The 16,572-nt window shown below is 37.5% G+C and overlaps 1 protein-coding gene across 6 annotated transcripts in view; it reads left to right on the top strand.

Annotated features, from left to right (window-relative positions):
• Positions 1-16,572, top strand: part of CNKSR2 (connector enhancer of kinase suppressor of Ras 2) — a 218,212-nt gene that overhangs the window by 99,401 nt on the left and 102,239 nt on the right. For 3 of the 6 annotated variants that reach the window (XM_065071335.1, XM_065071331.1, XM_065071362.1), the window contains one exon: positions 15,478-15,624. The exons of the other annotated variants lie outside the window; for them this stretch is intronic. In XM_065071335.1, coding sequence (XP_064927407.1) covers positions 15,478-15,624 — 147 coding nt within the window. The remainder of the gene's footprint in view (positions 1-15,477; positions 15,625-16,572) is intronic. 6 annotated transcript variants of the gene reach the window in all.

Here is a 16,572-nt window from a genome sequence, read left to right as displayed (position 1 = left end):
TATATAGCAAAGTTGCCATATCAACTTGAAGATTTCCAATCAACTGGATATTTATTCTAGTTTTCTTGGCACATCTACGCTGCATTTATTTGATGGAAAGATCGTATTCTTACTCTTAACACTAATAATAAGAACGTTCGGACAGGTGTTAAAATTAGCTTTCTTAACTAGTTGGATGGAATTTTGAATGTAGGATTTGGGTGTTTTGATTTTTGCATCAGTGAAGCTAGGTATTTTGAGATGTACAGAATGAAGTGTTGATTGTCGTTCAAGGAAAAGGATGATAGGGAGCTAAGACAAGCTTAATTTAATTTTTCAGCAGTAACATTTGGTGTAGAGGATATGTAAAGGAATAGACTAAATCACACATTTACATATGCTCTTGCATTGTTGTATCAACAAGTAAAATAAATGGCATAATTTATTTTGTATACGAGTAACTTCCCTGTGTTTTGACATCATTTTTCCACAGTGAGAGTCAGCTAGCATTCACTTAGAAATGTGATAACACCTTCCATGTTACCTTTACAAAGGTTCACTTCATTCACTTTCTGCTTTGTAGAGCTCAAATAGTCAATCTTTTTTATAGATATTGCTGCATTTTAAGAATCTTTTTATTTCTTTTGACAAGAGTCTTAAGTCAATAATTTTGTATTCTGGCCTCTGTCATAATGAATTTACTGTGCAGTTCTAGGAATCTATTTTTCTGGGGAGATGTATCCTTTTTTCCAGTTATTCTTACTTTGGAGATAAATAATTCTGAAGATACTATATATTGTGTTCTCTGTTTATTGATTTTTTCCACACTTCATATACTGCTCACTAGCTTAAAAGAAGGTTTTTCAGCTTGGTCCTTGTAACTTGTCATACATTGTCACTCATATTGAAGACAGAAATAACTATGACTAAATTTTTCAAAGATCTGATTCTAAAGCCGTAAGGAAGTATTGTTCACATGTAACTGTTTTTTTAGGTCATGTCCTGTGATTGGAGAATCAAAATTTAAAAAAATAATAATCTAACTTTAGATTTATTTTAGATTTAAAAAAAAATCTCTATTTTCTTCAGTTACTTTACTGTATTCTGTTTTTCAAAGTGAATTTAAAGCCTGGCTTTTAGTACTTTATTTTTCAAAGAATTAATATAAATATGGGGAAGATAAACTACACACAATTCTTTTAAAATCCAACTTGTTAGCTAAGAATTTTTACAAGAATCACATGTTAATAAGCATGAAAAGGCAGTTCTTTCAGAAAGCCCACCAGCTTTCAAATTAGCAGCATGACGAAGTATGAGAATAATGAAGTGACTTATATTGATTTTTATTATACATGTCCTAATACTGGGTGTCAAATAGTTTTAAATTCTCTATTGACATCTTCTGTATGCTTGTAGAGATGCTTAATCTTCACAGTATTTATTTGGCAGTGAAATCAAAGGATTTCAAGTGATTACCCTGATCTTTCGCTATGCTGACAGAAAACATGCATAACAGGATGTATTCCACTTGTTGCTGGCAGGATGTCTGGAATGTGAATACCTTCTGAATTTTTAAAATAAAATAAGACTAAGCCTAAAGTCAGAGAAAAGTTAATGTTCAGAAAACTGTTCTTAAATTGTGTTATATTGAGTTTAGATAGCTATGTTAATCTTCTGTATCAGTTTTGCCTTAGAGAATAGAATTTTTTTTAGTTAGCTCTGTAACTAAGACATATGACTCCCGCATTTAAATTCAAAGGATTTAGACACTGTCTTCCCTTAAACTTCCCTGTAAATTCCATCCTTAATCTCCTCTAAAAGCCTGCCTGTCTAAAATATTTCCAATGTAAACAAAAAAAAAAGTCATTCAAGCAATTCAGAATTTGCACTGTACTGCTGTACTCATGTTTCTGCCCATATATAATTCAAGAGTGTATTTTGCCTCAAGATATTCCTCCTTTTAACCAACTGAAAGTGCAGGAAACAATATTATTGCTTACATGAACTATTACTGTTCACAGTATTTTCTCTGTTTGCATCAGTGATAAAGCAGTAGAGAAAATACTCCAAGCAGAAAACAGGGAGGTATAGACTCAGGATAGTGTAGGATTCTTGAATAACAGATTGTTCTAATGTAATTTCCTGTGCATAGTTTCTTTATTTTAGAGGCATTCTTGACACATTTTGTATTCTTCTAATACAAGTATGATATGACTTATGGACTTAATACAAATATGATATGACATGTGATAGACAGGGATTCCCAAAATCTGTGCTTGTTGGCTAAAACTCATCAATAGATATGTAGACATAGGTGATGGAAAAGTGTTCAATTTGGCAAAATAGGCTAATATGATTTGTTATCAGGCTATTTCATGTGAAGCTGGTACTTTTAATATCTTTAATAACCTATAAGTTACCATTGAAATTGTTTTTTTCAAAATCATGTAGTAGATAACACCTAGTTTTATGTGCTATGTTCCTTACTATGGAAAATACTATGGACTCTTCTGGGCCAAGCCATGTCCACGGAAGTGAGTTGCTGGAATTCTTTTTGTGTTTACAGCATGAGAACTCTGAGATTTTGCTAAAATTTCTCTGAAACATGATGGATACATTAACAAGATCATACTTTGCTTTTCTGCCAAGGTAAACACTCAAGAAGGGTATGATACCTTTCTAGATCCTTACTGTAACTTAATATTTACTTAGAAAAAGTAAGGAACAGGTTTTAAGGTTCACTGTACAATTAGTGACAGGAGTTCAATAGAACCTCTCAGGGTTTGTGGGGAGCTGGAAAATTCCAGCTGATAGGAAATGCTGAACTTAGGGTGCGTACGAATCTCTGGAGTTTATGCTTCCAAATTGGAGTTTGCTGTAGATGTCTTCTTATTTTGTGAAAACCAAAACAAACCACCTCTAAGTAAAAAAATTACATTGAAAATATTTCTGTTTATTTAGCTTTTCTGCACTGTTTAGCAGGATTTGCTTCAGATCCAAGCTAGTTTTTGGGGTTTTTTTGAACACAGATATTTCATTTAAGACCTTATTAACTTGGCTTTGAAGGAAATGGTATTTCTAAAGAGACTCACTGGGGAAGTGGGCTGGAAGAGTATAAGGGAGGGGAGAGCAGTGTCAGTCCAAGATTTTGACATCAGATGTTTGACACTTTATACAAATTTGACTAACATCATCTTTCAAATGTCTTTCATTTAAAATAATATTTTTTTTCTCTTATAATGTTTGACTTGAACAACAAGACAGTGCAGCAAGATCATAAAAGTTCAAAAGAAATATGTCTCGTGCTCAACTTCCTTCTGTTGCTCTCACACATGTGCTTTTACAGAAGATGAGAGAGAGTAATAGCTCCCAAATAATGATCTTAATCTTTTCCAAATCCCGAGGCTTCTTCTGTTTACAATGGTTGGGTAAATGTTAACATGAATATTTGATTTTAAAGATAGGTGGGATTTACATCTAAAAGCTTTTTAGGTCTCTTCAGAAATGTTAGTGGAAGTCTTTATGGAAGTAACAGTTCTCTGCAGAACTCTGTCCTGAACTCTTCTGTAGTTTGTCATGAATATGAGGATCATACTTTAATTTTGGCAAATGTAGTCTGTCTTACAAATTCCCTCTCAGCGTTTCAGTTTAATTCTTTATTCTTTATTTACAGTTCCCATAAATATTGTGTAATGCAGATAAAGGAACTAAATGGTCATGATCCTCTCAAAAGGAAAAATCTTTGTGTCAATTTGCAATTCCCTTTACAAGGATTTTATGTTGAGATTATATGGTGTTTTATATGATCTCTTTTCTACATAGATGTGCAAATACACACAGAAATATTTTATATCCCATATGTCAGGGAAGTGTTATATTGCAAAAATGAAATGTGTGAGGGAAGATGATCTTTTGTTTCCCCATGGTGAATGCAAATATTTTTACATGACTATAAATGAAAAAGAGAAACAACTTGACAAATTTAACAGATGCAGATGAATTATGTTGTGCTTTCCAAGAAGTATTCTCCAGGGAGAAAGTATTCTCAGGTACTCTGAAGAGGAAGTAGGAGTCTTTTAATGAGTTAGGAAAGAGCAGATGTCTGTGCATGTGAATAGATTCCATTTTAGTTTTCCAGAAATATTTCTGAATGAAGTAAATATTTGGGAGAATAAAACTAATGGAGATAATTGGCAGCAGCTCCATGGATAAAATGCCTCTGCTTAGAAAACTGCCCCACTTGGATTTGGATTTTGAATGGGCAAGGACTCTCCTGCCATTTCTGCAGCACAAATTCTGAATGCTCTTGTCTATGGAATCTGTTTTCCATTGATCTCTGGGGCTTGTTTGGAGCTGATTTGTGAAACACACACCACTTTGATGAGCACAGACTCATTTTTATGTAAATAGCATGCTGTGTCAGTGTGGGCATTGACAAATCACATAACAAACAAGTCATTGTCTCATCTGTATTAGCTAGAGCCCCATAAGCTTGGCCAGCCCACGCTGCTTCATGTTTCTGCCAACATTTAAATAATTTCCCTTTGTTCATTCCATGTGAAATTTGCACACTTAACTGCATACCTGTGTCACCAGTCAGTGGAATTTGTTTGCAGCAGAAAGCCACACTGTGCTGCCTCTCAGCTCTGCCTGTCTCTTAGATGGTGACAGAGCTTAACTATGTGAGTGCTTCTACCTTACTTTAAAGTCAATCTGCTTAGCTTAGCTGAAAGCTTTAAACCTGGTTGACTTTGCCCCAAAATGGAACGGGAACACTGGCAGGGTCACTCGTATGTCACAAGTGGTTGTAGAAATGGCTCCTCACTTTCCTGGGCTTTGTGAATGGCAGGTCTGGTCCTGTGGCCTGGGCAACAACATCTCACTTTGAGTGAGCTCTTTAATGTGTGCTCCAGAGGACCTGATCACGACCCTCTACTACAGTTAAGGTGCACTGCAGTGCTTGCAGAATATGTGCTGGACATGTTAAGCCTCATCGGTGGGACTGGTACACTATTGATGGAACTGTGGAACAGTCAAGCACCGTAAGATTCAGATTAATATAGGTGGCCTTTCTGGAAGTAATAGAAGAGACTGGTGCAACAGAAGGTGCCCATCCTCTCACATGGTTGGAACATGGGTTCAATGGCCCTATACTGTATTTCTGGAAGTATTCCCTGACAGCTGATTGTAGTCACCTGTTGCCATTTGCTGTGTCCCACAGCTCATTTAAAAACATTGGGGTTTTTCCTGTTCTGGCTGTACCCCAGAGTGGACAACTCCATTATCACTGAAGCCTGGTAGTTTGCATGTGTGGTTAGATGAATCACAGAATGGTTGGGGTTGGAAGGCACCTCTGGAGATCATCTAGTCCAACCCACCTGCTAAAGCAGGTTCACCAGAGCAGATCACACAGGAATGTGTCCAGGCAGGATTTGAATGTCTCCAGAGAAGGAGACTCCACAGCCTCTCCGGGCAGCCCGTTCCAGTGCTCTGGCACCCTCAAAGTAAAGAGGTTTCTCCTCATATTCAGATGGAACCTCCTGTGCTTCAGTCTGTGTCTGTTGTCCCTCATCCTGTCGCTGGGCATCACTGAAAAGAGTCTGGTGCCATCCTCTTGACACCCAGCCTTGAGATATTTATAAGCATAAAAAAGATCCCCACTCAGCCTTTTCCAGGCTGAGAGCATGTATGAATAACCATTCAGCAGACTGTTTTCTTCCATTAATTTTTATGGGAAAAACAGTTCTTTTGTAATTGACAACATAGACTGTTCTGTATGGCACTGGCTACAGCTTGGGAATACACACATGGGCTGACTTTGAAGGCACCAATGTCTCTTTTGAAAACAGTGTAATTGTAGTAAGAATTCTGCTGCAGTAATAGTTGACTTTTTCTGTGGATGTCATCAGTGGATCTTCATAGTTTCACCACTGGTTATAGCCAAGTTACTGAGTTCAGAGCCAAATCAAGTATTTTTATACAAGCTATACTTATGACCATAGTCCTGAGGATGTATCTGCTAAATCTGCTGCAGTATTCTGTGGAGTATTCTTGTGATCTAATTGTTAAATTGACCTTTGTGTACAGAACATACTGGGATATGATGCATTTTGATGTATTTTAATGTATTTATTTTGTACAGTTTTGTGTTTTGCTTTTATTTCACATATGGTAGTGTTTCTATAGAAAAAAGTCCTCTAAAAGGTGCTGTAAATGGTATTAACTTGTCCAGCAGAAATACTGAAAGACAATGTGCTGCCAAAAACTTTTTGCATATTTCCCTCCCCCACACACACACAAAAAAATCATACATTCATAGTAGTTCCTAGTGGCTACCAATCTTGATACAATTTGTATTTGCAGACAATTTAAATTATGATGTAAACAGTGTATTCTCCATAATGAGAATACTTTAAATGCTGCAGTTAAAATAATTCTTTCAAAATTTCTTAGTCTCTGATGTGTGAAATATATGATTAGAGCATATGTTTTATACCCAGTTAGCAGATAATAAGTAGAATTGGAATTTTTTTATTGTTAACTGCACTGATGCCTATAGAACACAATACAGATCGTATTGCTCATTTTGTCCTGTAAGAACAGGTTAAAAGGCTTATTTAAGTTCAAATATGGAAAGTTACAAAGGAAAGCAGGTATTATTCTGCTGCTAATAATCTTCCTTTTAACTGAGATTGCTGAAAATTAAAGTACACTGTAGAGAAGATGGAAGGTAAGGATAGTTGTCTTCAAATTTGTGCAAATTAATTGGCTAATACTATAATTACGTGCAGCCTGGACCACGAATGAGTTAGGATTCAGTAGCGTTGAGTACCTCTGTGCTTAGTGCAGGTAGCAGCTGTGTAAATTACACAGCCGATCTTCAGGTTCCAGCCTGATCTTGTGTTGCATAATTCATTATCTTATTCTGATGAAGTGAGGAGGTAGTTATGAGGAAGTGTAAGGTGTTGGTAATTGTTGTAGAAGTAGATCAAAATAGTAAGAAAAGCAAGTGAATGTTATGTCATGAGGGAGGAAAAATTAAAGCAGGGAATTTCTATGCCTGATTTGAATAGATATATTCCAAATATGTAAATTTTTATTTAAAAAACCCTCAGTCATTACTGGCCTAGAACTCCTCAGTGGCTTGAACGCTGTACATAGTTTATGGCTAATTATTTTAACAGCAATAAAATGGAACAAAAAATGAAACAACTCTCATGGTTAAATAATTACTACTTTATTATAACAAGTTCTTTTAACTCCCTATCCCTGTCCCTCCTTTATCTAAGTAATGCAACATAAGTTTTCAGTTCAGTTAAGGATGTTTTGGTTTTTGTTTGATGTTTTTGTTTGCTTGGGTTGGTGGGGGGTTTTTTGTTTGTTGTTTTTGGTTTGTGTTTTTTTTTTTTCCACTTTCCTACATTATTATTGACCTTTAAGGATTTTTTTTTTTTTACAATTTCTTTGTACACTTGTTTATTTACTTTCACTGTATAAATTCAGTCTCAGGAAACATCTGTTTGAAGGGTAGCAACACTGTTTAGCTTCAGGGCATCTGGGGATCTCAGGGACTTTATTTATACATTGAAAGAGAGGGTGTCAAAGACTGTTGGAATTAGTGACTCACTGGAATAGTTCTAAAATATTAGGCTGTGATAATGCAAATTTAAACCAAAACAAAAGTATTTATATATGTGTGCATGCATGTGTGTTTATGTATATTTATTATTTTAATTCCAGGGCAACTTTTTTGGGGAATTTAAGTATAAGAATATACAATGCACACACACATGTGCCTCAAATTCTTGTTGTGAGATGTGCGAACCCAGCAGCACGAGTTACTGTAAGGCAAAAGTGGCTGTGGCGTGTTAATACTGAAAGGTCACTCCTGAGGAGCACGTTCCTTATGCTGCATGAAATATGGAGAACTTGGCTGTTCCCTTCCCTCTAGGAAGGATGAGGCCACTCACATCCATACTTAATCTGTGCTTAAAGCTTAATCTGTGAGAAACTGGTGTGTGATCCAGTCTGCCTAAATCCTGCCTGAACCTTCAGCTAGTACCACCAGCTCTCTGAGCCTGCTTAGATATTTATCAACACTTCCCTCCTCAGCCTTCAAGTGTCTTTAGCACTCACCTGTGGCCACTTGGAGATACCAAACTGTCTGTTCTCAGGCAGTGGAGGTCTGTCCCTTGCCAGGAGCCCTGCTGAAATGGAGGTTGGGGTTGGCACCTGGGCTCTCTATACGTTCCCTGGAAGCTCCTGAAAATGAAGCTAAGTGAGGTGACTGATGGCAGCATGATAATTTAATGTCTGCGGTTGCTGAAGAACAGGTAGGGCCTGCTCATCACAATGTGGCTCTCAAAGCCCATTTCCTGCAAGATGTGTGTAGTTTGTTTTGCATTTATATTAAACAAAAAAAAGTGTTCACTGGGAATTGCAACCAGAACCCTCGTTTCTCTGCTCGCAGTGCAGGCACATGATGGTTTCTTGCCTATTGTGTGACTGGGCTTCCTACTCATATATTCCCATCACCACAGCGTTTTGCCTTCAGAGAAGGCTTTCAACCCGAAATTATGCACATCTCGGTGCATGAGACACCCCTCTAGGGTTTGAAAGACTGAGTTTAGTGACTCTGCAGCTAAATAATGCTGAGATACACATGCTACAAGTGGGTGGAAGGCTGGATGACCACCTTTCAAATTGCCAGTACCTGTTTCTTCTGGTTATTTATCTGTACTCCTGGTGGAAGGGAGAGGCATCGTGCTGGAGGCAGCCTTTCACTGTGGGAAGAGCAGGTACCCAAGTGAGGGAGGATGCTTCATATTTCAGAGATGTTCCAAAACTGAGCAAACTGAAATCAATCTCATTTCTAAGAGCCATACCCTGAATAGGGAAATGAGACATTTTTCCTCAACTATTGTACGTAGTCACTGACTTTATATCTGTAAAAAGGGATATATTCAAAGGCATGAAGTTGGAGCCTTTTGCTGTTCCCCAAAAATATACTGGTTTATTTGTTCTAGGATGTTGCTAGCAGTGGATCAAAAGCAAAACAGTGAGGTAGCTCTGAACTGAAGGTTCATTGTATCAGTGAAAAGTGAAATGTAAGCACTGTTATTAAACAGTGTCCAAACTTCAATACAGAACTGATTCTGTGTCCCTAGATGATTCAAGTTTCAGTTCCCCCAGGGGTAAAACAGATGCTTTTCTCCATTACTGTTATGCACTGTAGTTGTGTTACTAACATTTGTGAAGTTTGCTGAATTATGGTAGAACTGAACTGTGCAGATACCTGAAAAGAGCAAGTTAATAAAATCAGCCAGAGGTTATGTTCTGGATCAGATGTGTTTCTGACAGGGAAATTTGGTTAGAGCAGCTTAAAGAGAGGCGGTAGCTTCTGTATTCAGCTCTCAAATTGAGTCTTAACTTAGTTTGTTCTTGGTAAAGTCTTTTAATGGTGAGCTTTAGTTTATGTAGCCAAAAATGAATATAAAACTTACTTATTTCGTAGTTTAGTAGTAGAAAACAGAAGTTTTGATGATAGATCAGGTTTTGCTCAAACAAAAGATGTGATTTTCTTCAGTGTACTTTACATACAAACTATGTTGTGACTTTGGACAATGATACAGTGCTGTGTGATCAGTGACATTCTAAAGATGCACAGAACTAACTTCTTTAACATTGGATTAAATTTGCATTTATTTAAATAATATAGCCAAGATAGTCTTTAATTAGAATTGCAGCATATGCAATCACAATATTATTAACCTCTCCTCTTTGGGAGAAAACTGTTCTAAGCCTGGACATTCATTAACATGCTAACCTAAGAAGCTGGATAAATCCCCGAAAGGCATCTGCAACTCTCCTGATACTGCTTCTCCTACCACATACAGATAGAGCTTTTCATCTCTCTGTTAGTTCACGTTGTAAACATCCTTTTCTGGTTTCCTTACACAGTAACGTTTTCTGGAGGCGGAAGACCTATGGCCTTCTCTTATTTTTTTAGCCTTTTCAGTCATCTGCAGCTGGGGGAAGGGAAGGAGATGCTTGCCACTAACGTACTTGTTTCATAGGGCTGCCAGCTGACCATCCTCATTTCTGGCCAGTGTTCATGGAAATCAATCTGTTAATTTAACAGCATGATGCCAGATAGTTTCTTGTCAGATTCTGACGTGCTTAGCAGTGTGCTACGTTTGATAGACAGTAATTTGAAGTGCAATGTTATTTTCTTAATGCACTAATTTTTATTTATAAAATGCAAGATGGGAGATAGATACAGAAGTTCTTTAAAAAATACACATTTTTTAAGGTGAATACACTTTCCTTCTCAAAATTCTGGGTTTTTTAGCTGAAAAATGAGTAAAAGCTTGAAGCTTGAAATGCTCAATAAGTCAAAGAGCTCTGGCTGCATGCCACAGGCAACATTGAAAGAATGATAATTTTGATTATCACCCCATTCCAGTAACTTTTTAAAATTAAACCCTGGAGCGTTTTTTGCATATTTGGCTAGCTAGAAAATAGCACATAGCTTTGCAGGTTATATTTAGTGGAAAGATACTACTTTTCCTTCAAAAGTGTAAAGATATTACTACTTTTTCCTTTTACAAATCTGCAAGTCAGGAAAGAATTACTGTAACTGAGGAAAAAAAGGTAACTTTTCATTGAAGCAGAAAGCTCTTGTTAACTTTCGTGGGACTTTGGTGACCCTTTGAACAGGAATACACCTGTAAAGGTATGGACTCTGTTCTGTTTGTCATTTGACTATAATTCCACCGTCTAGATGATGTAGTTTCAGTGTGCATTAGGTTTGCACACTGCTTTTGAATGATGCAGCTGTTCTGTGGTTTGTTTAGGATACATGTGTTGGATTTTTCAGCCTGTAGGTTGTTTAGTACTAGATCTTGTAGCAGCCTGAAAATACTTGGGTCAGGTCCATCCAATTGTATTTGAGCTGCCTGCATGTTAAAATTTTACAGAGCTCCTCTCTGGCTCATAACATACAGTTAGTACTCAGAGAAATCATGAATGAGCACAGGAGTTTGGGAATACTGTCATGGGTGTGGCTGCATAAAAAACGAGTGAATGAATGGTCACCCTTACTTTCAGAAAAAGGAAAGATTGCTACCAGTTTTCCAAGCTGGAATTCAAAATGAAAGTTCCTTTCCAGGATATTGTAATATTGTCATCCAGACGTGCTTACTGCAAGCCAGAATAAATTGTGGTTTTTAAAAATACGTCTCATCTTGCTAAGGGGCATCTTCTTTTCCTGGGTGATAGCTGAGGGAGCAGACCTAACAGCACCAGCTGCTAAGCTTTCTACTATTTGGGTTAATGGGTGCTGGGACATTGCAGGTGATGGAGAAGCCAGTGGGAGGTGAGGGGGAGATGAGGAGCATGTGTCAGAGCCAGGTGCAGCTGTGCAGGGCTCCCATGTGCCCATCTGACCCCACTGAGCCAACCTGGGTAGCCCCGAGTATCTCTGGAGCAGGATGGTGAGGCTTCCCAGCCTGACCAAACCTCTGGGCATGTAGTGATGAGATGAGAAGTTTGGAAGTGGCCTGATACTGATGTTGCAGCCACTCTGCCTGCAGGCTTGCTTCTCCTGGCACAGAGTTTTGCCTTCACCTTTGAGAGGGTGATGGTCCCTTCTTGTGCCATCCCCCAGCAGTGCTGTTTATCTGACCTTTGGGTATTGGTCCTTAGGTGGCATGGATGTGGTCTACCCTGTCTATTCCTCCTTTACTTTGGCAGTAGACTCCTCCAGCAAAGATGCTGTAATCTTCTTGGCAGAAACAGCTCAGCACAACCCCTCAGAGCATCCGTGTGGTGCTTCCTCACTCTCCTCTCCCTCTTCCCCTAGTTCCCCTGTCTTTGCAAGCCATACCTTGCCTTGCTGCTCCTTGACCCCATATTCCTCCTCCTCCTTCCTCATCAAAAAAACCCTGTGGCCTGTCCTGCTCCAAGCTCCGCCTTTCCACAAGGTGCCCTGTGCTCCTTGGGGTGCCCAGGCCTGTACCCATGCAGCAAGCATGCTTCCCCTCAACCAGGGCTCCCAGTGTTACGCAGGGACCAGCTGGATTGTGCTTGTGTGCAGTGCCTGGCCCGTGGGCTGTATCTTCTCTGCCCTCGGCCCTCCCTGTGCTTGGCCATGAGCTGCACTGGCAGCCAGGAGTGATTCAGGCTCTGTGCAGCAAAACCCAACACTGGGCTTAGGCTGCTGCCACAGAAACTTCTCCTGACTACAGCTTGTAAATGGCAGTTGGTTTAACAATGTAAATTCATTTTAAAGCAAGCAACAGTAACTTATATGGTCCTTAAAAATGGGTGCCTGCTCAGTATCGTGCACTGATTTAAAAATCAATTGCCCAGGTTGTTTTAATGTAAGTAAAGCTCTCTGCTAATCTACTTACCTATTGAGTTTTCAAACCAATAATAAAACTTTCCTATTACTCTCTATTTTTGCAGTACATGGGAGGATAAAGGATACAGTAGGGGCTTTGAAAGCTCTGTCCAAAAGCTTCATGATTAGAAGCTGAGAATTGATAACTGTGGTGGTAATGAGAGAGGGGAAGATCCTGAGGAAAGATTAGAGAGAATAAATTCAAGTCACACTTAGAAGAAACTGTCACTGAACTGGGTTTCTGGAAAATTTTCAGTTCCAGCTATATTTGCTGCCCTTCCTCTTTCCAACCTGACCTCCTCAAATAAGATGGCTTCTGTTTAGTCTGTGTCAATATGAATTTTGATGGGATCTAACTATGTGTGAACTGAAAAGCATGCCTCCTACGTGGACATCAATTTCCTTCAGCTTATTGTTGACAACCTCTTATGTGACTTGCTCCTCTTAGGCCAATTTAGTAGTTTCTTTTCAAAAGATGAGATGTGACCAGGGACTTCAGAACCAGACAGAAAACTCCTTGTCAAGAAACTAAGTGGAAGCAGAGCATGAACTCAACTTGAAATGTATAGTAAACTTAAAATTTGCCTGTGAAAAATTACCTTAAATTGTTTATATTCATGAGCTTCTAAATGAAATACATCAGATTTAGAGCTTTGAAGTGATTTTTTTCTTTAATCCCCCTAACTCTCATAAAGAGACTAGATAATCTTCCATTTATTGCAATGTAAGATGTAGTTGAAATACATGATACAGATGATCTCTGCAAAGTATGAAAGTGCATTTAAAATAATTTAAAAACTGCTAGCATAACCAACCCGTCCTCCACACACACCCTCTTCCCCCCACTTTATTTATGTTCCTCTGGCTATTTCAGTGAGAAACAGATGGCTTTAAAGCACAGCTTTCACACGCAGCATCCTACCAACCTAAATGGCAAGGATTTTACATCCTGACTCTGTAACTGGGGCCACTTCATGATCTCCTCAAGGCTTTCTGTGCTGCTTTATTCAACAGAAAGATTTCTCTCCAGAAATCTGGTTTTAGTTGTTACATTAGGAAATTAAAGCGTACAATAACTTACATACAGAGATACCTTACATGAACTGCAGGCCTTTAATTTCTTCTTTTGGGTAGCAAATGAAACCTTGCATATGCCCAAGGTGACGTTCTGGAACGATGTGGAATAAATTGTTTCTCTAAGCAGTGGTGGAAGTCTCTCAGAGTAGGAAAACTATTTTAAGTAGGAATGTATTTTTTATAAAATCATAGTATTAAGACATAAAGCTTGGACTTACAGAGACTTGGTTTAGATGTTGTTGAAACATAATGGAGACTTCACCAGGATGTGCGAGTTGAGATGAAGTTGATTATGTTCACGTTTCATTTTATTCAAAGTATAATAGCCATATGCCTACTACACTGGACTGAAAAGATTTATAGCATGCTTGGAAGTCTACTATGGAAGATGGAAAATATTGCAGAAAGGTGCATATTGTCAACACCCTGTTTCTTTAGTCACAATAGTATTACCGTAGAAGTGCATCCTGGATATAATGAACTTTGCTGCAGTGAAAACAGGACAGGGAAGTTTGCAGCAGCTAAGGAATAGTGTTGAGGTTTGAACCATGTCTGTGATTCAGGGTTATTGGTAAGTGTTAATGTTGGCTTAAGTGGCATGCTCATATGGGAGTATCAGCTCTTAAGTGATATTAAACAAACAAAGTTAATTTTGGAGTAACAGAGAATAAGATTAAAAATAAGTAGCAACAACCAATGTGTGATTACCTTGCTTAAACATAGCTAAGAAATACATATTGTGTCATATTGCACTATATCAATGATAAGGAGCATCTGCCATCTCTTTATTCGCATTGTCTATCCGGCTTTTCTCCAAATACATTGATATGGTATAAAGTTATTACAATGATGTTACCTCATAACTTCATAGTTCTAGATGTTCTGCCAGTAAGAATTTCACTTCTCAATTGGATAATTTTCTTCTTAACGTTGTTCTTGTACAAGGTGTGAAAGAAGGAAAATATTTGTAACTGTGATCTTTTGAATAGCAGAAAAGTCTACTTGTTTGTTTGTGGGGTGGGGGCAGAGAGAAGAAAGTAGGAAAGCTGTCAAGTTTATAGAAATAGTCACTTTCTAAGACTGTAGGCCAAGATGTTTGATGGATGTATGATTCTGTGTATTGCCACTCTAGGTACCAACTTGAAAAGTTAGGCATTGAATATCTTAAATCATTTCAAGATAGATACCTAAAATCAGGCATGATTTAGACTGAAAATCGTTGTCATGAGTTGTACTGTTATAATATTTGAAGTACTTGTTTCAAAAATGCAAAGTAAATGATTCAGAAAGTTCTGTCCTGTGTTTATAAAGAAGGGCTTATTGCTTTCCATGTTAGTCAAGTTCTTAATTTTGGACTGTTTTAAAATGCTGTAATTCAATTAGGACAATTTTACTTTGGGCTAATACTCAAGTCGTGGTTAGACTACCTTTCTGTCATTGATTTACTGTATTTGTTTCTGAAATAATCATGAAAGAAGTACTATTTTTTTTTAAAGGGCCTTGTGATTCTGATTTTTTATAGCAATATTAGCAGTGTGAAGAGCAGAAGATTTTCCTGAACTGTTTTGTGCTTGCATAAGCTGCTAAGAGTAGAAGTAGTGTGTCTACATGTGGTTAATGGATTTTAAATAGTAACCACGGAGTACAAAATGGTCAGTTTTGAACTGAACTGTTGGTGCAGAATCCAGGGCTTTTAAACGTTTTAGTCTCTAAAGTCTATGTACCAGAGCTAATTGTGAAAACACTTTGAAATTTAATTGTGCATTTATAGTGGAGTAACAGCAGTTTATTAATTCTAGAACCTGAAATTATGCATATCCATCTTAATGCATTATAATAATTATTTAGTTGACATGATTGTGTGCAGTGATTTATTTTTTACATTTCTAGAGTTAATCTCCTTTAATATTTATATACACACTCCTATTTTGTTGTTTTACTGATCTTATTTAAAAAGGGAACATTACATATTGAATACTGTACCTCAATTTTATTGTAATGATTTTACTGGTTACCAGGTGGGGTGGCAGTTGAAAAATTTGGTGAATGCACTACGAGAGGATCCGAGTGGTGTTATCTTAACTTTGAAAAAGCGACCTCAGAGCATGCTTACCTCAGCACCAGCTTTACTGAAAAATATGAGATGGAAGCCCCTTGCTCTGCAGGTAATGAAGCTTAATCATAAGTCATACACCATCATTTTAACTATAGATTATCTCAATGATGCTTTTTTGTGCTTCATCTCAGCGGCATATGGATTTACTCTTGTATACTTTGAAAAATTGTTTCTGAAATTATTTCTCTACAGTTTGTTTTCATAGGCTCAAATGAAATGAAACCTGTTATTAGAACTTTTCAAAGAAGTAATCATCCCAGTGTTTTCCAATGCAAAAAGGTAGTCCCAGATAACTTTTCTAGCCAAAGAGAAAGAAGCATAGTTCAGAAACTGATAGATTTTAGTTTGACTTATTGTTAAACTCTCAGTGCAGTATAACCTCAAAGAAAGCAAGGAGGAAAAGATCTTGAGTTCTCAGTTTGAACAATCATGGAGTCATAGGAAAATTTATGAGGGGTTTTTATTCAATAAACCATTTGACCATCAAAATTTCCTCGTGTAAATAAAGCTGCACGCGTGCCAAAGTTGTCCTGGAGATTGAACCCTTGCACTTAAGGAGATGCAGCATTCCATTTGGCCTTTAATTTTAGTAAGCCTGAAATGTGCTGAAAACCATGGAATGGTTTAATTAAAGCTTTTGTGTATTTCACTCTGGGATAAAATGTCACTGTGATGTATTACTCTAGGGAATAAAAGTTATGTTCAAACTGATGAAAGCATGTAACCAACAGATGGACCTGACAAATAATCCCTTTTTTAGTTCAGTTCAGATAGAACAATGTTTAGGATTTTTTTTTTTTTGCATAAAGAATGCATTCTCTGGGATATTTTTATTATCACAATAAAAAGTCTAATTTAAAATTAGGTACATTTGAGAGAGAAAAGACTTCTGCAAAGTTTGGGCAAAGGGGAATTAAATATGGAAATGCCACTACCAGTAGCTGTGGTCTTTGCCATTTAAAATATGAAGAGTTTCGTAAAAAGAACTAATGAAGAA

Source organism: Columba livia, chromosome 1, assembly GCF_036013475.1.
Source record: "Columba livia isolate bColLiv1 breed racing homer chromosome 1, bColLiv1.pat.W.v2, whole genome shotgun sequence".
In the NCBI taxonomy this organism is placed as follows: Eukaryota; Metazoa; Chordata; class Aves; order Columbiformes; family Columbidae; genus Columba; species Columba livia.
The sequence above is the reverse complement of the archived record's forward strand: the minus strand, read 5'-3'. Positions and strand labels throughout refer to the sequence as shown.